The sequence below is a fragment of the Bubalus bubalis genome, chromosome 15 (assembly GCF_019923935.1).
Source record: "Bubalus bubalis isolate 160015118507 breed Murrah chromosome 15, NDDB_SH_1, whole genome shotgun sequence".
Classification (NCBI taxonomy): Eukaryota; Metazoa; Chordata; class Mammalia; order Artiodactyla; family Bovidae; genus Bubalus; species Bubalus bubalis.
This window is the reverse complement of record NC_059171.1, coordinates 33,382,675-33,406,642: the sequence shown is the minus strand read 5'-3', so window position 1 is coordinate 33,406,642 and position 23,968 is coordinate 33,382,675. Positions and strand designations below refer to the sequence as shown.

Genomic DNA, 23,968 nt, shown 5'->3' with positions numbered 1-23,968 from the left:
TGAAGTCATTTTGGTAATAGCATTTTATTTTCTGAATCAAACCTGATTTGTAGCCTAAATAACCAAGTCGTCATTTGCAGGTGTGAAGATAATCTTACTAGATCCCAGGATTGTTTGTTTAGGTGAACTCTGTAGTCATCTGATTTTGAAATAACTGGGTAAAACTGTCACTGTGAAATGTCACGTCACCAAAAGTTCAAAAGAAATGTGTGCTGTGTGCTCAGTTGCTCAGCTGTGTCTGACTCTTTGCAACCTGGTAGACTGTGGACTGCTAGGCTCCTCTGTCCATGGGCTTTCCCAGGCAAGAATACTACAGCGAGTTGCCATTTCCTTCTCCAGGGGATCTTCCTGACCCAGGGATCATCTCCTGTGTCTTCTGCATTACAGGCAGATTCTTAACCATGAGCCACCTGGGCAGCCTCGAAAGAATCATGGAAGCAGTTAATTTTAAATAAAACAACTAGGGCCACTGTTCTCTAGCCATTGTGCTGCTCCTTTCACAATTTGTCCCATCTATACCCCCAGTTGTTTCCTGGAGGCAACAGGTAAATGTCTAGAACATTGGTGCTTTGATGTCCAGGAAGCGTAAGAAGTGGGGCCAGCCACCTAGTTCTTATTCTGCTTAAACTCAAGGTTCTTAAGCTCATTTAGGTGACTATAATCTTGGAGTTGGTGGTTCTCTTGCAGAAATAGTGGTAAATTATCATGTCTCACAAACCTGGAGTGATTTCCATCGGATAAAATGTGATTATATTATGTCTGTGTGTGCCTAAAAAACAAATAGTAAATGCCCCATGAAATACATTAACTCACACTACTTTTGAGTTTTTCTGTTAACATTTGTGTGCTGCTTGTTCATTTTTTTAGAAGCCACGTGATAATAGAAGCCAAAGTCTTAAGAAAATATTAACCATGTGGAAGGTTTAAAACTGATAGAATTTTTACCTATTAACTTATCTTTTTGGTGCAAGATGAGAAACACCTATCATTCTTCAATGTGTGAGATGGACTACCTTATTACATATTAAGGAGAGCAATTACCTTAGGTCAGGGTAGAATCTGCCACACTTCATTTCAACAGAGCATTGTTCTGCCTTATAAAAATACTCAATTTTGATGTGTGGATTCTCTGAAAAAGCCACAGTATTGTTTGAATGACTGTTTTTCATTTCTTCCATCCAGTCTTCTCAGGTAAGCGGGTTCCTTTAACCCCTTTTCAATTCCAGTTTTCCTATTTGTTAAAATAGGGCGAATAGATTCCTCACCGTTTCAGTGAGGGTTAAAGGAGAAAATTGTGTGAGCCAAGAAGCGGATGGCTGGTGCATAATAGATGCTCAGCAAGTATTCATACTCTTCCACCTTTACTCAGCCTCTCTGTGGTCTCATGCAGCTTCCATGTCCTATTGATACACTTAGTAACTGCAAATGTGTCTTTGTTTTGCCCCTTTCTGACCTCCCCCCTCCCCCACCAGGGTCCAAAACAGAGATTGCTCTCCTGTTTGCTTATATGTTAGGTTCTGCTTTCTTTGGGCCGTCTGTTGCTTTTTGCTCCTGTTTTTGTCTCTGACCTCTATTTAATCCTTTTGTCCTTTCAAATCTCTTTTGTCCAGAAATCTTATTTTCTTCTCCCTTCATTTCTCTTTTCTTCTTTCTTCTGTTAATACCATCTTGCTACCAACTTGGCACATCCCGGCTTGGCCAGAGTGGCCAACAACAACATCCTACTCCGTTGGGTGGCTTGGTCTGCCCTCAGAGAATGGCACCTGAAAGGATTCCTCTCACTACATTAAGTGTCCTGTGGTCCCGGCAGAGCAACTTCTGACTCTCTGAAAAATCACACACACACACACACACACACACGCACACATGCACACACATATGCAATAACTTTTTAATCTGGAAAATGCATAAATCAAAAGTCTGTTCTTCAGTGAGCTATTACAAAATAAAATACACCTGTATAATCTCTCATGTCAACCGAGAGACACTGCTGATGCCCTCCAGGTCCCCTCCTGTTCTGTTCTTTTCCCTTCACCAGAAGTTCATCACTCTCCTGACTGCTCACACTTTAGATTGATTTTGTGTGTTTTGAGACATTGCATGCATTAACGCCCAGCATTCATAATGCATTAAAAGTATGCATCTTTGTATGTCTGACTTCTCATGCTCAACATTCCCATTAGTGAAATTCATCCATGTTGTTGTATGTAGTTTATTTATTTTTATTGCAGTATAATATCTTATTGTATGACCATACATTCCACTGTAGTTGGAATTTTTGAACCAGTTCTTTTGATGTACACCTGAGCTGGTTCCAGTTTTGACAATTCAGATAATGTTGTCAATTCAGATATTGTGAGTATTCCTGTGAATGTGTGTGTGCGTGCCCATGTGTGCATCTTCACATTTTTAAATTGAACTTCTGGTTTTATGTCATTCCAGATGCTTTAAGTTGCTAGGAGTCTGATCCAGATGTTTGAGACTTTACTGTATTCTTTTATGTTTCACCTTATTCCTTTAAAAGACAAACATGTATCTATTTTTATACACTATGCTATTAATAGAGACTATTTTAGATTTTGGAATATTAGAGGATACGTGGTAAAAATTTGTGAATAAAATATATATGTATAAATGCATGTAGTTGTGGTAAATATTAGTATATTAATATATCATAAATACATTAAGTACCGTATGATATTCACATATAGGACAAATAATCACACAGATATATGAACTTCTAAAATTCATTTTACTGATTACAGGCATTATTGCAGAATTATTACTATATAGAATATACTTAATTTTTAATGACCCTTCCTTTAATTAAGTAATTCAGTCCAAAAATATTTTCAGTATGTAAATTTATATAGACATATATGTATATATATAGAACTCAAGTCAACCCAACATAGTTGTGTGATTCACAGTTTCAAAAAATAAATAGTTCTTGCTTCTTAATACTTATGCGTTTATTGCTCTGTGACCATAGATCCAGAACTATGATATCTCATTCTTTGTTAAGGCTTAAATAATGTCAAAATTAGTACTTTGAGTCCCTGTGTGTCTTGATTTTGTTTGTTACTAGTTGTGTTAATGATGGGGCATCCCAGGTGGGCTCAATGATAAAGAATCTGCCTGCCAATACAGGAGACATGGGTTAAATGCCTGGATTGGGAAGATCCCCTGGAGAAGGGAAAGGCAACCCAGAGCAGTATTCTTGTCTGGGAAATTCCATGGACAGAGGAGCCTGGCAGGCTACAGTCCATGAGGTCTCAAAGAGTCCGACATGACTTAGTGACTAAACGACAACTGCGTTAACAAGACGACTGTAACATTATCCTAGCTTTTATCCTTGTGAGACTAATGTCCAGAGAGTCAGGCCTTCCTCAAAGAGATGGACACTAGGTAGAACTTTCTAAGTGTGCTAATTCCCATCTAGCCAATAAGAACTTTTGTGAATGTCTATTCTGGTTGGTAGGCTAGTCTCAATGGGGAGGGCCATGTTAGTATCACTGAACTTTTAAAAAACTTATATGTCCCTAATGTGCTATGCTATTTCCCTCGAATAGTCATTGTCAGAGTGTGCTGATACAATAATAATTTCATTGTTAATAATGAGAGTGTGTCATAGCCTCTGCCAATTGTTGATAATGCATAATATTTAAATATGTGAGTTAATTTTTATCAATTTTTATTAACATAGTCACTGACTTGAAGGACATGAGTTTGAGCAAACTCTGGGAGATAGTGAAGGACAGGGAAGCCTGGTGTTTATGGGGTCTGAAAGGGTCAGACATGGCTTAGCAACTGAACAACAACGATACATGAATGGGTATATTAATACTTTAATTGACATTCAGTTCAGTTCAGTTCAGTCACTCATTCGTGGCCGACTCTTTGCGACCCCATGAATCGCAGCACGCCAGGCCTCCCTGTCCATCACCAACTCCCGGAGTTCACTCAGACTCCCGGAGTTCACTCAGACTCACGTCCATCGAGTCAGTGATGCTATCCAGCCGTCTCATCCTCTGTTGTCCCCTTCTCCTCCTGCCCCCAATCCCTCCCAGCATCAGAGTCTTTTCCAATGAGTCAACTCTTCGCATGAGGTGGCCAAAATACTGGAGTTTCAGCTTTAGCATCAGTCCTCCCAAAGAAATCCCAGGGCTGATCTCCTTTAGAATGGACTGGTTGGATCTCCTTGCAGTCCAAGGGACTCTCAGGAGTCTTCTCCAACACCACAGTTCAAAAGCATATTTTCTGGTCTGGGGGACTTTATAGCCTCATGAGGTGTGTGTGTGCTTAGTTGCTCAGTTGTGTCTGACTCTTTGTGACCCCAAGAACTGTAGCCCACCAGACTCCTCTGTCCATGGGGATTCTCCAGGCAAGAATACTGGAGTGGGTAGCCATGCCGTCCTCCAGGGGATCTTCCCAACCCAGAGATCAAATCCAGGTCTTCCACATTGCAGGCAGATTCTTTACCATCTGAGCCACCAGGGTAGCCCTTACTGAGGTAGCCTAAACCATAAACAAATAATTACATTGTGTTGTGGCAAGTACTTAAAATGGAGACATGCATACATTGCCACAGATGATAGTGGAAAACACTCAACTTTTGCCCAAGAAAATTGTGAAGACTTTTGTAAAGTGAATCCAGTTAGACACTTGAATAATTTGGTAACTTTAGGTTACCCAACTTTTGGGTATTAGGAGGACAATTCAAAAGTTAGGATAACACTGTAGTCCATGAGAATATTGAGAAGGTTGTATTTTTGCTTGCCACAAGGATAGAACCGATCCAGTACATTAAGTGCATTTGATGATAATCTTTGTAAAATGTTATCAGGTAGTTTATATCAGTTTTATATCTGTGAATGCCTTGCTTAATTATGGTTCATAAAAATGTTAGGGGGTTTGTGAGAAATGCAGTGGTAAACCAATTTTGGTTTTAGACTCCTTCAGACTTAACTCTTCTATGTCCTAAGCCTCTGACCTCAGCAAGTTGATCTGACTTTTCTAAATCTTAGTTACTTTGGCTGTAAAATGTGAACAGTAATAGTGTCTTACTTAAATAATTGTTGAAAATGAAAATTAAAGGAGATAATACATTCTTGGCATAGTGCCCAGCTCATGGTAACAACATAGGAAATATTTTGTATTAACTAAAAATTTAGGTTATGATATACATTAACATTCACAATTGTGAGCCTAAAAAGTCTAGTTCTGAATTTTGTTTTCTTTCAAAATTTGATTAGATTTTGAAGGAATTATTTGGAAAACACCTGAATCTGGAATTATATAAATATATATATTTTTCCTTTACTCTTCTTGTGACAGGTGTCCACAACAAGATTGACAGAGAAAAGAAATGACTAATTGGGGTGCAGGTGGTGAAAATCTTTTCCAAAGATGTATGTGTATGTCTGTGTGTGTGGTTAGATAGATTCTTAAGTTTATGTTGAACTTGAATGTGAACATTGAATAGATTAGCTGTATAAAGTATTTAATGAGTGAGCCTGTTTCTGCCCTTATTAATTCTGCAGCCCCACTCATATGCATCACATCACCATTCTTTCTCGATTGGTGAATGGTGAAGGAGGCACTCTGGGGTCCAAGAGTAACCTGAATACGTGCTGGTCCTCTCACACTTGGCCCGCACTGTGACCTCACTCCTGTGCTGGCTTTGAGTTTAAAATTAACTTCAAATTAATTCCCTGTTTCACATTTACTTTGGTATCTACACAGCTATTTCTATTTTTAAATTTATTGTTAATCTTTTGTTTTCATCTTTGGGGGTAAGGGGAAAGCAGTAACAGTAGAACAAAATCCAAGAGCCCAAGAAGCTAGAGCCTTTGATTTGCAAGGGTGATGTAGGGAGTCTGCCTTCCATATAGATCATTTCTCTTCTACACACAGAAACACAAACCAGATTCTATTAAGCTTTATAGGAAAGGATGCAGTCACATACTTAGTCCTAAGACACATGTTTCCTGACAATGGTCCGGGCATTAGTTCTATCTTTTATTATGAGCAGAGATGAATTTGGAAGCAGAGACTGAGCTGGGAATGGGATTTGCATGTGGGTTAGATCTATTCTGTCCAGTATTTTCAAGCAATTGAGAATCACTGATGCTACTGTAGAGTCCCTCAGTACATTTCTGGGTCATTCTCTAACCTTTGTCCACACACTGTAGCTGCCTAAACTCTGCCATATTTCTGTTCCTAATTTTAATCAGATACATTTTAAGTTATTATAAAAGAATGAGGTAGATTTAGTATCCAAGGTGGTAGTGCCTTAAATTGATGAAGTGTGGTGGGCAACATTTGAAAGAATCACTGAAAAATAAATCACATTAAAAAAATTCTTTATGCAGTTATATCTGTGTAAACTGTTAAGCTCAGAGATAACACTCAGCTTATATCCATACATGCTTAGGCATATATGATTTGGATGTCAGAGATTGTAATGTGCATTGATGTTTATCTCATGCATTTTTTCCCCTTGGCCTTCCAGCATGACTGTGATCTCTACCATTACACATTCTGTTAAAATACTGAATCTAAATCTTTAATGATAATAGATCCTGATCTTCTTTTAATGTTTATAACCAGGCTGGAAAAAAATACAAAACCCTTCAAAATGGTCTACTTCATATCAAAACATCTCAGTTTTCTTGCTGATTAATGAAGGGATACTTATTTTGTTTTAAAACATCACATATTATTTTATGTAATATTTTAGAAATTTTACATATGTGTAAGACAGGAAGACAATTACTGTACAGAGCAGCATCTGGCACTGTGCTCAGCAGAACATTAGTGTTGTTGGTATATGGCAGTAGGTGACTTAAAGCCAAATGCGATTGGGAAATTCCAATCCAAATAGAACAGACTCCCCCGCTGTATAACTCCCAGGACTTTTCAGAGCTGTAGTAGCTAATATACACTGCATCTGTGAAGAGGCAGGTATAAAGTATACAGTTTCCACTAAACTTACTTTGAACAAAGAACTTGCTTACATTTCTTTTTAAAAAACTAGTATCATTGAAAGAACATAGAGAAAATTCTTGAATTTCTTCTTGTCAGCTGTACTTAAGAAGTTATCATAGTAAAATTCCAGGTAGAGCCTAGCTAAGTTTGGGGCGAGCATGGGAAGACTGTCCTGAAACAGTGGTTTATTAAAAAAAAAAAAGTTTTACAAATTATGAAGGAATTCTGTGTGTACTTTTCTTTCCCTTCTTACGTAGAGCTTTTGTCATCCTAGGAGTCAGAAAAAAGTGATTTAACCTATTCTACTATAATAAGTTGCTTTCCAGTTTTAAAACATTTTCTGTTTAAAACAGGACCAGTTTTCTTTGGAAAATTTCAATGTACTTAAAAAGAAAAAAAGATGAATGATTCCATCCTGTGTCTATAAAGTTTTTTTTGTTTTCATCAGAAGAGAAAATGATGCTGAGTTGCTTACATTAAGCATTTAGCAATAACTAGGGTATAATGGGCTTTCCTAGTAGTACTCAGCTGGTAAAGAATCTGCCTTCAATACAGGCGATCCTGGTTCAATTCCTGGTTCAGGAAGAAGAGGACAGGCTGGGAAGAGATACCACAGAGAAGGGATAGGATACCCATTCCAGTATTTTTGGGCTTCCCTGGTGGCTCAGACAGTAAAGAATCCACCTGCAGTGTGGGTAGACCTGGGTTCAATACCTGGGTTGGGAAGATCCCCTGGAGAAGGACAAGGCAACCCACTCCAGCATTTTTGCCTGGAGAATTCCCCATGGACAGAGGAGCCTGGCGGGGTACAGCCCATGGCATGGCAAAGAGGTGGACACAACTGAACGATTAAGCACAGCACACAGGGTGGTATATAAACCAGATATTACATCATTAGTGTGTTCTTTGGGATTTTCTGGTGGTTCAGACTGTCAAGAATCTACCTGCAATTCAGGAGACTGTGTTCAATCCCTGGGTGAGGAAGATCCCCTTGGAGATTGGAATGGCTACTCACTCCAATATTCTTGTCTATAGAATTCCATGGACAGAGGGGCCTCAGTCCATGGGGTTGCAAAGTGTCAGACACGACTGAGCAACTAACACACACTGTGTTCTTCATTACACAGTGTGAAAGATATCCATCAGTACTGTTTATTAACTTAAATGAGCTTTTAAAAATACATACTAAACAAAGATCCCTGGCCTCTTGGAACTTACATACAGAGCAGCAGACACTCTGAACTTACTTTTAATTTTCTTTTATTGCCTGTATGCATTTGCTGATATCTCATGATATTTGTGCCTTACCTGGCAGATTATTTATTGAACTGTTAGTATCTAATGGGTGAGAGTTTTTAAGCTGCTTCCTTTGGTGCCTTAGGGATGAGCAAGTAGGGGTTTGCGAGCTACTTACCAGTAACTTGTTGTTGCTATGTTAATAATAATGTTGTAAGCAAGAACTGTTGAATATGATGGCAGAAATTTATGTTCCCCATCACTGGCTATTTTATATATATATATATATATACACACACACACACACACACACATTTGTATGTATGCATACATATTTATATATATATATATATATACATTGCTATGAGTTGTATATGACATTTGTTAAATTTCATATTATGAAAAATATTATATTTAACACAGAAAGTGAAGGTTAACACAGAACTACATATAATATAAATTAATATTTTAAAATATGTGTGTATATGTGTGTATGTATATGTGTGCGTGCTCAGTTGCTCAGTCATGTTCGACTCTTTGTGACCCCATGGACTGTAGCCCACCAGGCAAGAGTGCTGGAATGGGTTGCCATTTCTCCTCCAGGGGATCTTTCTTACCCAGGGATTGGACCCATGTCTCCTGCCTTGGCAAATTCTTTACCACCTGCAATGCGGGTGACCTGGGTCTGATCCCTGGGTTGGGAAGATCCCTTGGAGAAGGGAAAGGCTACCGACTCCATATTCTGGCCTGGAGAATTCCATGGACTGTATAGTCCTTGGGGTCATAAAGAGTCAGACAAGACTGAGTGACTTTTGCTTTCATATATATAAAACCAGTATTAGCTCTCAATATCCTTCATGGCAATTGTTTTAATCTTGTATCTGGTTTTGTACTCTCAAAAAAAATGAAGAAAATCACAATGAAGAGTAGCTCTGGCTCTCCTCAACTAAAAAAAACCCCGTGCGTAGCAATGAAGACCCAGCACAGCCAAAAACAAATGAATTTTAAAAAATGAGCCAAAACTTTGCCTAATACACTTGGTTAAGCAGTTATGTGAAGATGGTGAGCATTCTTATTGAATTGTCATGGCATGCATCCGTTCGATTCACCATATTGTACATGCATGTTAATTTACCAAATGGATTTGCAGTGACTGACACAGATTTCTTATGGGAGGACTGAGACAGCTGTTTGCCAGTTACAGAGCTGGATTGAGATAATTGAGACTTTCTTTTCAATTGAATAACAGATTGGAAAACAGACAAAGCAACATTGATATATTAAAAGTAAACTACCTTTAATATACAAAGATGTATTTTGGCAAATGCTAGGAAGAAAGTCAAAGGCATTCCTACAGAGCACAGCACTCATTATTTTTGTTATCAGTAGAAATCCAATTTACATACAAATGAAATGTCAATTTCTCTCATAACCATCTAGATAAAGAGATGCATGCATACTTTTCCATGAGCTGTTCTTTTTAAACTGAAGTGCTATGTTTGGGTCTTTGCCCTTGGACCAGTTGGAACAGTCTCAGTTTAACAAAGAAGAAAGGATAAAGTTGAGCCTGGCTCAGGCAAACATGCAAAGTCAGATTGGCCTGTTTGAATCAACAGTTGTCATTGTAGATTTTTTTTAATTTTTTTTTTTCCTTGGAGAGGAAAACAAAAGGAAGAATGACATATGTATGGGCAATGAATAGTAATGTTTCTTAATTTGTTTAGTGAAATTGTGATCTTATTCAAATCAGAGATTTTAATACATTTGCCTCTCACCTGTTATGAAGGGGAAAATAATGATCCTTTCTCTGATTTTCCATAATGTACACTTACTCTGTTTCAGTTTTCCTATTAATGAAGTAGGTGCATGCTTCATTTTTTTCAGGTATATCCTACAGTTTCATTTAGACTTTTAAATGTCTAAAAGTCTTTAAAGTCAAACTCCCCCCCCTTTTCTTTTTTTGTAATTGTTTAATAGGAGTAAGTACTTACTGAAATTCTCTAAGATGTATATATATACATGGATACTCATTTTGGCAAATATGACATTATTACTTATTTAATCGACTATCTCCTTTTACCTAGACTAGTACATTTGAAATGAGATATTTAAAATATAGAGACATAGCATGATGAAATAAAAGCCTAATAAAATGTATTTGGGCCAGCATCAGAACTCTTTGAAATCGGATATCTAAATAGTGTGCATTTTATCTTACTAAAGCTCCAGTTAGTTCTAGTGTCCAGATGACTATTAATGGGCTTTGTGCTCTGAAGCATATGCTAATAGAAGCGATCATTATGGATTAATTTGATGTGAATTAATAAGAGATTTATTTGATGGGAGTTGTTTGAAGGTGATGACATTTAAATCTCAAAAGGATTTAAGATGTCCAAAAATACCTTTAAAGATTCAGGAATAATCAATTCAGAGAGAGCAAATTAAATAGACATGGATAGCAAAGAACAGGATTTGACATTGGGTTTATGAAGTTTGAAGCAGTTTACAAAAAAAGTGACCTACCATTGAAGTAGAAACAGAAAACATTTAAACTCTAGCAATTCTTGGGTTTGCAATTGGATAAACAATGTCCTCTTGCGTTTTATAGTTCACTTAAGCGATCTGATTTTGATCTGTATATACGGAGTAGACAGGATTCAAGTTTTTTCCCTCTAAACCAATGAGCAAACACATATGTTCTTTAAAAACTGAACTTTATATGTTGTTCATATGGAAGCTATCTAGTTTGCCAAGAGCCCAAGAGTCGACCTTCCTTTTATTTTGCTATCATTTGCTTAATTCTTTAAATTCTTTGTGGGGGACTTTTGATCAAAAGAAGCAGTTTGCTTTTCTTTTTTTCTTCTTTCCTCTTAATTTTTTTCTTTAATAAAAGCTACAAGAAATGTGTAGTTAATAACTCAATACTCTTGGGCTGTTGATACAAACAAGCCTGGAAGAAACATATATTAAGGAGAAGACTATCATATCTTTTCTTTTTGTGTTAAGCTTTGATTTTAAATCCTTGAGAGTTTTATGATCTGGAAAAACAAGAAGAAGATGTCATCTGGTATTATATATTATGATGATAAGAACTGCTACTTATAATTCAAATCATACTCAGCAGGATTAGAGATTGAGGTGAGATTACATCATCTTGCTTCTCTAATTTTCAGTTTTGTTCAGGTTTTATATATATTATACACATATACTATATATACATATATATATAAGCCAAATTTCATATCATTAGTGTGTGTTCATTACATAGTGTGAAGGATATTCATCAGTACTATTTTTTAACTTAAATGAACTTTTAAAAATACATACTTGGAAATTGATGCATGAAGCAGGGCCCTCAAAATTGGTGCTCTGGGACAACTCAGAGAGATGGGGTGGGGAGGGAGGTGGGAGTGGAGTTCAGGATGGGGGGACACATGTGCACCCATGGCTGATTCATGTCGACGTATGGCAAAAATCACGATAATTGTAATAAAAATATTACAAAATTAAAAAAATGCATACTTGGAACTTGGAGAGTGACACTCCAAAATTACTTTTAATTCCCTTTCATTGCCTGTATGCATTTGCTGATTTCTCATAATATTTGTGCCTTACTTGATAGGTAGGTACTCATTTTAGGTTTTTTTTGAGCAAGAGAAGTTCCATATAATTTTTTCTTTACTTTTTGAAAAACATCCTTCCTCTCTTAAACTGATGACAAATATTAAAAGTGAAGTCCTCTTGCTTTCTGTGTTCAGCTCCTAGGTGATGCTGGATGTACAGTTGTTGAATGAATGAATGGAAGTTGGAGGAAATGGAGAAGTGAATGGTAGGCGTTAGTGATATTGATGCCACGCTTAGTTGTTGATGGCTTAGTGTTTTGTAGTCTTTGAAGGAAATTGAATAAAGGGAAAACTAAAGTGCCTAAGCCGTTAGCCAGCATCATCCTAGAGTCTCAGAGGCAGAGTGCAGGTTAGAAATAATTTATTGTAATTCCCTCATTATACACCTAAGTAGAGAGGTTCTGAGAAAGAAAGGGGCTTGCCCTTGATTACATCAGCAGGTGATTTGAATCAGGTTCAGAAACTGGCTGCATGTGCTCTTTGTACCTTTCCACCTTCTTAAAGAGTTTTTTTTTTTTTATTTTTTTATTTTTAAACTTTACATAATTGTGTTAGTTTTGCCAAATATCAAAATGAATCCGCCACAGGTATACATGTGTTCCCCACCCTGAACCCTCCTCCCTCCTCCCTCCCCATACCATCCCTCTGGGTTGTTCCAGTGCACTAGCCCCTCTTTACTATGTTTAGGATCAAGTTGCCACAAAAAGCATAGAGGAGTTATCTCTTACCTTCAAGGAGTTTCTCTTCTAATGGAAATGAAACTTCACCCTCATCTGCATTGAATGGATGTGTGATCTCAGCTCTTTTTTTAAATTACTGTGATAGCTTATTCCTTTGATAGGATAATTATTTTGATTATCTACAACAGGGTTATTTTGAGCAAGTGTATTCCATAAATATATGTGTGTATATGGGCTTTCTTGGTGGCTAAGTGTTAAAGAACCTGGTTGCCAATGCTGGAGACATAAGAGACATGGGTTCGATTCCTGGGTCAGGAAGATCCCCTGGAGGGGGGCATGGCAACCCACTCCAGTATTCTTGCCTGGAGAATCCCATGGACAGAGGACCCTGGTGGGCTACAGTCCATAGGGTCTCAAAGAGTCAGACATGACTGAAGTGACTTAGCACGCACACATGTATGTATGCATGCGTGTGTGTATACGTTTAGATATTCATATAGATGAAATAAAACTAAATAGTGGGCAGTTCAGAATATCTGGGTAATAATAGAAAACATATTCCTTTGGTTCTGAAGGTGCCATTTTGAGAACATAATTCACAGTTTATAGAAAAAAATTTTTTTCCTTGTATATTTAAGCATTTTAATCAGTGAGATAAAGTAGTTACTAGAATTCTATTTTAAGCTCTAATGCTGATTATTTCCACTGCATAAACCTGTCCAAGTAATACTGCAACACAGAAATAGTGTGGTACCCTATTGCTTTTTTATAGTAAACTCTTTCACTAAAAATGCAAGAAAACTTTTAAGGTAGGAGGAAATAATAGAAATTGAGATTTTTTTGCAAATGGAATGTCATATCTCAGTAATAAAAATTAATACAGATAGAGCATTTTTAGGGAGCTAAATTTATTTTGAACCTGATTAACTGCTGTGGCACATAATAGTATTCATGTGTTAGTATAGGTGGAAAGTGATGTAAATATGGGAATGCTCACTACCACCCTCCGCATCCCTAGCCAGTTCCCCGGTCAGTTTTTATCTCATAATTAAATAGAGGACTGAAGTTGTCACTTTTGAACTTTGTAGTGCTCATTCAGATTCTTCAGCTTCTTTGTCCATTCACTTTTTATTCATATATTGCCCTGTTGTCTAAATGACTGTCTCTAGTGGACCTACTTTGATTGGCATTTTGAAATTTTGTGGGAGTCAGTGTGAGGAATACTGTTGTATAATAGAATGAAAAAGTTTAAGAGTTGCCAAAACTGATGACTAAGGTACACTGATGTGATTATACATATATATATGGTTTCGTAGGTGGCTCCAGTGGTAAAAAACCCACCTGCTAGTGCGAAAGACTCAAGAGACACAGAGTCGATTCTTAGGTCGGGAAGGTCCCCTGGAGGAGGGCATGGCAACCCACTCCAATATTCTTACCTAGAGAATTCCATGGACAGAGGAGCCTGTTGGGCTCTAGTCCATAGGGTTGCAAAGAGTCTAGTACAGACTAAAGTGACTTAGCATTCACATGCACGTGTGAACACACACACACACACACACACACACACACACACACACAGTATATCTGTTCAATTATATTATGACCCTACCTCAATACTTTCATTCAGACAATTTAAAAATGATGATATAAGGATGGTTAAATGCTGGTTCAGTCATAGCGTTTCAATCTTATTTATCAAAATGAAAATATAACACTTACAAAATAGATAAAAAGGTGACACATAACGTGTAACGTTTCTGTAACTCTTGGTAAGGTGTACTTAGATCTAATACAGAATTCCTTATGACATTGAAATAGTTCTCTTCTCAGCCTCATGGTATATATACACTGGTACTACGAATCTGGAGGAAACTGTAATGGGTACCACTCCCTGTCTTTAGCTGTGACTGTGCAGCTTTGGCAGGTATACTTTGTATCTTTTCCAGAAGCAGATCCCCTCTATAATTATTAAGATGTTTTATCCCCACCCCAGTATAGGTAAGTATTGTGGTTCTTAGGTTTCAGGGGGAGTTCAAGCTTAACTAATTTTGCCAGCATCACAGTCAGCTGTGAAAATGACTTCTGTAATCTTTTATATCGTGTTCCTCCTTCTCCTGCTGCTTTATTAAAACCCAGCGGAGGGAGAAAATCTTGCCCAAGCTTTGCTCCTGCTTTTATCAGGTATCTTTCAAGCAGCCCGTGGTGCTGGCATATTAATGTATTTTAGGTGTGATTCATTCAAATATGTTTACATCATTTAGGAAGGAAAATATTTTTTTGTTTTGTTTTACAGATGTACAGATCATCTCTCAAAATGTCTTCTGTGTCTTCTGAGCATCTTCTAAGACAATTGCATTAGCCCTCCTGCTAGTTGACTAATAGAATTAATAATTGTAAAAAGCACTCTAAAGCCACATGCCTTATGAAGTCAATGCTGGGTATGATTTTACAAGTATGTGATCTATTTTTTCAAGTGAAAATGTTAACTGGAAAAGTTCTTGGCACACAGTACAACGTCATGCAATCTGTTATTTGTCTTAGAGATAATAACTTGAGGGTGGGTCTAGTCTTATGGTATCTAACTTATGAGTTGCTAGGGGAGTTTCTTCCACTTAAAAGTATTGCAAATGTGCTTATATTTACATAATATGTCATTCTGAAAAATTATGGCGATATCATTCCAGTAAAAAATTATTTTTTCTGTAACTACTTCAAAGTGTAGTCAACTAAATTAACCATGATTTTTTTTTAAAGCAACTAAAAAGAACATGCCCCTTCCCTCCACAGCAAAAAAAAAACAAAACAAAACTAAGTGACCTTTCTGATGCTTGTTTGAAGTTTTAGCAGTTTACCATTCTTTGCAATGTATATTATTAAGGGCTTTATTCAGTGACTCATATGAGTTGTAAAGGTTTGTTCTTGGGTGGAAGAAGGTGCTGAAATTTGGAAGGATGATAATTTAAGCAAATCATATTGTCTCAATCAAGATAAATGCTTGTTGAATAGTTTTTTAACTATAACCAATTACTTTTCTTCATGATGATAATAAATCAGCAAGATCCATGTATTTTTTGGGAAAATACATTAATTTTTTCAATTATTAGCACATTATTATCTGTTCATCTCTAATAAATGTTTATCTTAGTTCCATTGCTAGTAAGATCTTGCTGTTTTTCTCATCTCCTTGACCTTGATATGTGGGCACAAACCATTTTGGGGCTTCCTTGGTGGCTCAGCGGTAAAGTATCTGCCTGCAGTGTAGCAAACATGGGTTCAATCCTTGGGTCTGGAAGATCCTCTGGAGAAGGAAGTGGCAAGCCACTCCAGCATTCTTGCCTGGGAAATCCCTTGGGCAGAGGAGCCTGGTGAACCACAGTCTGTGGGGTTGCAAAAGAGCTGGACATGATTTAGTGATTAAACAACAACAAAATAAACCATTTTCTTTTCATTTTAATGGAAGGATAATCCTAATAAATTGGATTATTTCATCCTCTTTTCTTCATGAATCCTGACTTTTATATAGATTTTTATCTTTTCTATATAGCTGTATTTCTGTCATTTTGGTGCATCACTGTTGGATTTTATTTATATGATGGAAGCAATGTTAAATCCAATGGAAAAACAAACAGGAAATTCTGGAGGGAAAGGCGTGATGCTGTACCCGATCATCACAGTTTTGTATGTGGGAATGGCTGATACTCTGTAAATTTGGATTTCCTTTTCTGTAGGTCAAGTTAAAGCAGTATATTTTTTACTCAGACTCTTATATTTTAGGCCCTAGCTTCCCTTTTATTCTCAAGCTTCCCTTTTATTTCTCAAGCTTCCCTTTTATTCTCTTTTTTTTCTTTCCTTCTTAGTTTTCCCTTTGTTGACGACCAGTGAAACTGCCTTCCAGTCTTCCATTCATTGGCACAAGTTCCCAAGCACTGTCTCTTCTGACAGAAAAATAGAAGTCTCCTAAAATGTCAACATCAACAAATGAGACATTAAAATGCAAATGTTATGAGATAAATTATTTAACCAGTGTTCCATTTTTTTTTTTAACCATGGTTACATGGCTTAGTTAACTTCAGGAGCTAGTGGCAGTGACACCAAGGTGAAGACCACACTCCATCCCCTATCCCCACGCCAGGCTGGCTTACATGGCTCCTGACTCTCACCTTCCCTTGAAACTGCAGCCTTTCATCCTATAAGTAGCTGTTTTCCTTTTGGTTATTGTTCTATGTGAGAGAGTCTATGAATATTTGATGACTGATGTTTCTGGCATGTAAGAAAAGCAGTGTATTCTCTTAAGTACAGTTATACTGTTTGTGACGTTATTCAAGAAAGTGAATTTTTACCTTCTAACCAATTCCTTATTCTATCTAGTGCATTGTCTTGGTTCAGTGATTCCTATTACAAAAATTTTGCGTAAGCGGCTTTTCACAAGCAAAGATTTACCCGCATATCCAAAGCCAGTGTGGTTCTTCCGCACTTGTGAGAAATTATACGTGAGAACAACTAAAATGTGCTGTGGATTTGGATTCTCCAGTAGAGGACATTTTGGATAATCATGATGTAACTATCTGTCTTAAATCTGCCCTTGTGGTAGCGTCAGCTAGTAAAGAAGGCTTGGTTTATTGGTCAGTCTACAGGTGAATTTTTCTGAGAGACAGTGGGGTGATGGCTTACAGAGTTGTTTCAGTTGTTTGGTTGGAGAATTTAGGAACACAAGCCATGAACATCAGTTCTCCTCAAGGCTTTGTTGCTGCATTCTTCTATTGACAGGATACAGTTTGTTTCTTAGCTCCTTAGAGATAACTCCTTTAGAGTTCTGATTCATTAGACTCCCCACCGTTTTCTTCTGTGGACCCTGAAGGCATGGTTGAGCTAGCGTGTGAAGGTGTACCGTAGGCAACTGCTAACAGTTTGCCTGAATGACAATGTCACATGGTTCAACTGAATATTTACTTTAGTCAATTTCCATTGAGTTCCTAATGGTGGGATGGGTATTGTTTCCACCACACTGTGCCTGGAAACCTTAAGTAGGTTTCCATCATGCTGGATGGAGTACTAGCAAAGCCCAGCCTGGTCACTTTGATGTCTACCAGGTCCCCCTTCTTTCAGCAAGCCCCCTCAAAAGGGGGCTTAACATAATTTATCGGTAGGGTAGAGATGAAACGTTTGTTATCCTCCATTCCTAAAAGTAAAGAGGCATTTTTCACTTTGTTTATAACAGGCTCTTTCTGTCTTTTGACTCTGAGGATATTTTGGTTAAAACTATATTTATATCTTGGTTGCGCAGTGTGTAACAGTATCGAGTTTCACTTTATAGTTGTTTATATACACATATACATATCATATAAATAAATACAAAATATATATTCTGTAAACATAAACAACTATATATACTCTATAAACATAACGTGTACATATTACACATAGTATATAACATGGATAAATATAGACATGTTTATCTATCAACTCTAACTGAAGAAAGAAACTGAGCAAAAAATGTAATTGGCAGGCAAGATTAACTTATAGGAAGGATAGAGCCAGTAATAATAGTTAATACCTTGATATTCATGAAATCATTTTAAAGTAATAAATGAGCCACCCTTTGTGACAAAAATAATTCTAAATGTAAATTGTTGGCTTCAGTTTCACTTTTTTGCTATTTTTAAAACTGATTTTTTTTCCTAGAGACAATTTTTTGTTCTGTGCCTTAAAAAGCCTTGAATAGAGTAAGGAAATTGTTCTCGATTAGATTACATGCCTGCAAATTTCAAATAACCCTCTGTCTTCCTTTCCCTTGTGTTTTTACAGATATGGTCCGGAAAAAGAACCCCCCTCTGAGAAACATTGCTAGTGAAGGCGAGGGTCAGACCCTGGAGCCTGTCGGTACAGAAAGCAAGGGACCTGGAAAGAACAAAGAATTTTCTGCAGATCAGATGTCAGAAAATACGGATCAGAGTGATGCTACAGAACTAAATAATAAGGAGGAACATAGCTTGCATGTCCAGGATCCATCTTCTAGCAGCAAGAAGGACTTGAAAAGCTCAGTCCTGAGTGAGAAGGCTGGCTTTAATTATGAAAACCCCAGTAAGGGAGGAAACCTTCCCTCCTATTCACATGATGAGGTGACAGAGAGAAATATGTTGGCTTTCTCATCTCCAGCTGCTGGGGGAGTCTGTGAGCCCTTGAAGTCTCCTCAAAGAGCAGAGGCAGATGACCCTCAAGATATGGCCTGCACCCCATCAGGGGACTCACTGGAGATGAAGGAAGATCAGAAGATGTCACCGAAGGCTACAGAGGAAACAGGGCAAGCGCAGAGTGGTCAAGCCAATTGTCAAGGCTCAAGCCCAGTTTCAGTGGCCTCAAAAAACCCACAAGTGCCTTCAGATGGGGGTGTCAGACTGAATAAATCGAAAACCGACGTACTGGTTAATGACAACCCAGACCCGGCACCTCTGTCTCCAGAGCTTCAGGACTTTAAATGCAATATCTGTGGATACGGTTACTATGGCAACGACCCCACAGATCTGATTAAGCACTTCCGAAAGTATCACTTAGGACTGCATAACCGCACCAGGCAGGATGCTGAGCTGGACAGCAAAATCTTGGCCCTTCATAACATGGTGCAGTTCAGCCATTCCAAAGACTTCCAGAAAGTCAACCGATCTGTGCTTTCTGGTGTGTTGCAGGATATCAGTTCCTCAAGGCCTGTTTTACTAAACGGGACCTATGATGTACAGGTTTGTGCTTTGTATTGTGATCTCTTTGTACAGAAAAAGTTGTCAGTAATGAAATGTGAAATCTTACATGCATGTTAAAGTCAAGCTCCCAATATCGAAGGGGTAGCCTGCTTGATGAAGCAGAAGAGACAGACACATTTGTTTGATCCAAATGTGTGTTCAAGAGTTATCTTTAGCCTCTCATCATGGAAACTAATCCCAACATTTCTATTAGGCTGGGAGAAGTCTTTTCATGGAATTAGCTAGGCTTCATATTTCTGGACATATTTCATGGTAATTTGATGTTTTCAGAGTCTTCCAAAAATGGCACTAATCTTTATGGTTCAACATGATAGTAATTCATGCTTTGTTTTAGTTTTAGATTATAAAAATTGGCTATAGTCTTTCCTTCAGGGAGAGTCTTTCCTTCAAGGAGAGTCTTTCCTGTGTCTTGGATGAGGATTTGATTTTATGCTAAACTGGACCAGAACTGGGTCACACTGGTGGGTGCAGAGATGTACTACTGAAAAGCAACATAGTTGCAAATGAAACTTTGGAAATAAAATTTTACATTGATTCAGAAAGAAGTCAATGTGATTGTAAGTACTAGGGACACCAGAATGACCTTGGTGAGGACCAGTAAAGCATTCCTTCTTGTATTTAAGGAAAATGGCAATTTATGAAAGCATTTAGTAGTAATTTAGATTTCTACTTTTATTAAAAATGGCATATCTTTTTGATCTGCCCTCTGTATTAGTTTATGGCTTATGTGAGATGAAAAAAAAAAATCCACCATTTGAAATAGAATGAAATGCAGAATGGACGCTTAAGTAATGTATTCATTTCATTTTAGCAATTTTAGTATAGTTCACACTGACGATCAGCTTGAGAAAGTGTGTTAGTTTCTGTTACAGTCTGTAGATTTTTATTGTATTATTAGGCCAGGGATTTCAAAACATATTAGGTTTAATATTAACCTTCTACAGGAGTGATTAGAAGAAGTACCAGAGAACTAATGAAATCGCATCACACTTTATTTGACCTCCTTAATCCCTGAAAATATCAGTTATTTTTATCAACTCAGTAGTTATAACACATTTGTTCTAGACCTCTCTTTTGACCTAGTGCCAATTAAGAAAGGCAGGAGAAGGGGTTATATATAACAGGTAGTGAATATATTTTGCAATGCTCTTAAGAGGGATCAGAAGAGAAATTTCCACGTCCTTTAAAAATGTCAGAATGGCAGTCTTATCACTTTAAGGGAGAAATAAAGAAGATATAAAAAATCCAGTTTCATCTTTGGAAAGCTCTCTTAAAAATTCCATCTTACTTTGTGAATTTCCACAAATAGAATGATTTCTGTGGCGTAGCAAATTAAGCCAACATAGTTATTATGCATGAAAGCTACATGCTTTGAACTGCTGTCTTATTAAAGATCATTTCACTGTCTTATGTCAGATACACTCTGCTGTCAAACTATGATTGGAAAGCAAATACGTGTCTTAGATAAAAGGGTTAGAAGTGAATAATGTTAGTATGTGAAATGGTGTTTTACAATTAGCGAGGAATATGATGTTAATACCTGGATTTCCGGTCAGAGTTTCAGTTTGTTCACTCTGGGGACAACTTCTAAGGAAAGCTGATCCTGGCTGTCAGGAAGGCTCTGAAACCAAGATTACTAAGGGCCTATAGTTTGGAAGAATTCAGATTTTTAAACACACTTCCATTTCCCCCAAACAGTTATTTGTTAGGTTCCTAGTTATTTATAGTAAAGTTTATGTTTGGGTAGAATGAGCTGGACACTTTTCCTGGGCAGTGATTTTAGAAATAAAACAGATGTGGGAGCTATCTGAGTTTGAACTAATAGAACTAGAAATAAAACAGCTGATCCTAGACTCTGCTGTCTCCTAAATCCTTGAGGCAGCGCCCAGTAAAGAAGACAGAAATGGTAGGAGATCACATGCAAGGAGATAATCTTGTTAAAATCATTTTTTTTCCCTCCCAAAGAGAAATAATATGATTAAAAATAGGAGATAGCAATCTATGGAAAAAGTGGATGATCCTTTCAAAGAAATGATTGGAGAGAGAAACCAGCCTAAAGAGAGTTAACTTTCTTCAGTTTGGGAAAAGGCCACTGAATGTACTTTAGGCCAAATGCTAATCTTGAATACTTCATACACACACCAGATGTTGATGTAGAAACATGTCTGAAGATAAATAACTTATTAATATTTTTATGCTGAAATAAATATCAGAGAGCTTCCCTATATGCACAAATTGAATAAAAGCACATCTGAACTCCGCCCCCTGCCCCTTTTCATCCACATATGTTTGTGTTGCTGAAATGCCATTTGAGAGGTTCTTTCCTTGGCACGTGAACTGTGTGGAGACTAAAAGCTGTAGGAAGTAAAATGCTGACTGTAGAATTTCTTTAATGCAGTTTTGTCGGAAATTGATACCAAATTAATGGCTTATGTGTATTCTGATAGAAAGATGTTGGTAAATACGAGGATTACAGACAAATAGTCATTTCATTCCAGGGATTATTAACATAAATCTGTAATTTAAACCAGTTGAAGTAATAGATGAGCGATTCATTCATCTTTTTCAATTAACTTTTTTTTTTTTTAACATTCAGGACAGTTGGTGGTTAATGAAAGATTTATGACATTTTAGGCCAAGAAAAAAAGGAACAGAAGCCAAAAATAGAGGACTTAAGAACTCTGTGGCTTTGATCTATATTTTGGTTTGACATGGATGGTTTTAAATAATTTGAACTGACCTGAGTGCAAGCATGATATATAGGGTTGGGGAAAAAAGATATAATTGAAACAAATTTGAAGATTTCTAGTTTCAAGTTCAGATTATTTGACATCTATTTGGCTTTAATAACTGAAGTTTGGACATGCTTGTAACTGACCATATCCACTTCTGTGTAAATTTTATTATACATCATGAAGTCAAAGAATTACAGATTTGTTAAAAAAAAAATAAGAATATCAAATAAAAATGTCTTTTTCTCCTTCATAATCGAAAAATCTCCAGCCAGATAATGGACAGCATTTCAAAGGTTCATCATAAAATCAGGACAGGCATTTCTGAGCCTGTTGAATTCAGATCCCTCCTGCCCCCTGCCCCTCCCACACCATGAGGTGGCATACCCAGCCCTGAAATCAGAAGAAAAATATTGATCTTTTCCAAGAAGAAACAAGGAAAGATATAATGGCTAGCTTAAGACTCATGGACTTGACCAGGATGTTATTTTCTCAATTTTTAAATTTCCCCTGCATGTTTTATCGACTACTATGCTTAAATTTTTAAAAATAATGGATGCAACATGATGGATGCAACCCTTTATGTGATTTTTGCTACCTGTGTTCAGCCTTTAAGGCTCACCAATAATAGGAGAAGAGATTGAGTTCTTCTAAAAGTAATTATAGCCTCTTTCTTTTTAATCTGCTTTATTATGCTTATATTTAAACCATTGCTGAGTGGAGGCCTGAGTTGTTAAACACGGACGTTGCTGTTTCATTGGGGCTTAATGTGCGGTGCATTAGGGTGTTTGCGTCATCTTTATGGGGGAGCTCTTAGCCCTCAGATCAGGTTATAAAAGTCGGAGTCTTGTCAAGTTGTGCTTCCCACGGGAAAGTGTTTAGGCTAGCTCAAGTTTATAAATGCTCATGATGTGTATGTTGCCTTTGCATATTAGGAAACCTTCCCTGTTATTCTGCATTATTCAGGCCTCTAAGAAGGGAGCTACAGGATGCCAGCTATTAAATTCATTTTAACCCTGAATGAAATGTTTAAGGTTAGCAGAAGAATCTCAGTGACTGTCTAGTGTTTGAGCTAGGAGCACTATGTTTCTATTTTATAAATATATTTTTAGCAGAGTTGCACAGTATGTCATGTTAGAAGCAAGAAGAACAGATTTTCAAGCTAGGAAGTCATCTTTTGTATTTGTATTTTCAACATATTTAACTCTATGAGCTTTATAAGATTCTTAACATGTTCCCATACCCTCCTTTGAACAGGGGATTACAGTTTGGTCTGGGAAAAAAGAGAAAAATCCAGAGAACATTCATCTCATTTTGGTCGATTTTGACTTTTCTTGAATTTTAACCTCCAAATATTTATTTATTTGCCTTCTGTTTCCCTTGATCTGGAGCAAGAGGGAAGTTGTGGAGCTTAGGAGGTTCTCTTGCTTTGTTTTTCTGAGTTGAGGACAATTGCATTAAAAAAAAAAAAACTGGTGAATGAGACTTGAGTCACTTCAGATTCTCTCTAGGGTACAGAGTGTTTGGTCTGTGAAGCCATACTTATTTTTCAGGACTTTGTCTCTTTAACAAGTAATAAAGTGTGCAAAATAAAACATATGCTCAACCTAAGGCCGTAAAAGCAAAGCAAAGTTCTGGCATTTACCAGGTTATTTTCATCACGAAGATAGCTGAGCTGGATAATGTAGCCACCCAGGTGGAATAGAATAGTTTGACCATTTTCAGTAATCCTTTTACCTGCATGATGGTTAAATGTCCATTGGGCTTTGTTATAGGAGGGTCAGCCTGATAAATGTCAACCCTTCTTGGATATTCAGTTTATTTGCTATCATTTGGAGAACATGTATCACTTTCTTGAATATCTGTATTTCTCTCTAGGCAGAATGTTTAGAAGGAATCATGGCTATCTGTGCATTCAATCAAATTTAGCATTATTCAACTCTTAATAAAAA

At 37.1% G+C, this 23,968-nt stretch overlaps 1 protein-coding gene across 9 annotated transcripts in view; it reads left to right on the top strand.

The window, feature by feature from the left end:
• The window catches only part of TRPS1 (transcriptional repressor GATA binding 1), a 280,424-nt gene that overhangs the window by 38,973 nt on the left and 217,483 nt on the right, over nt 1-23,968 (top strand). For 5 of the 9 annotated variants that reach the window (XM_006073981.4, XM_044928638.2, XM_025265189.3 and 2 more), the window contains exons 2-3: nt 14,823-14,981; nt 18,335-19,263. In XM_006073981.4, coding sequence (XP_006074043.2) covers nt 14,945-14,981; nt 18,335-19,263 — 966 coding nt within the window. In that variant the 5' untranslated portion in view covers nt 14,823-14,944. The remainder of the gene's footprint in view (nt 1-14,822; nt 14,982-18,334; nt 19,264-23,968) is intronic. The other 4 variants (XM_006073983.4, XM_025265190.3, XM_044928640.2 and 1 more) reach the window with 2 other exon arrangements.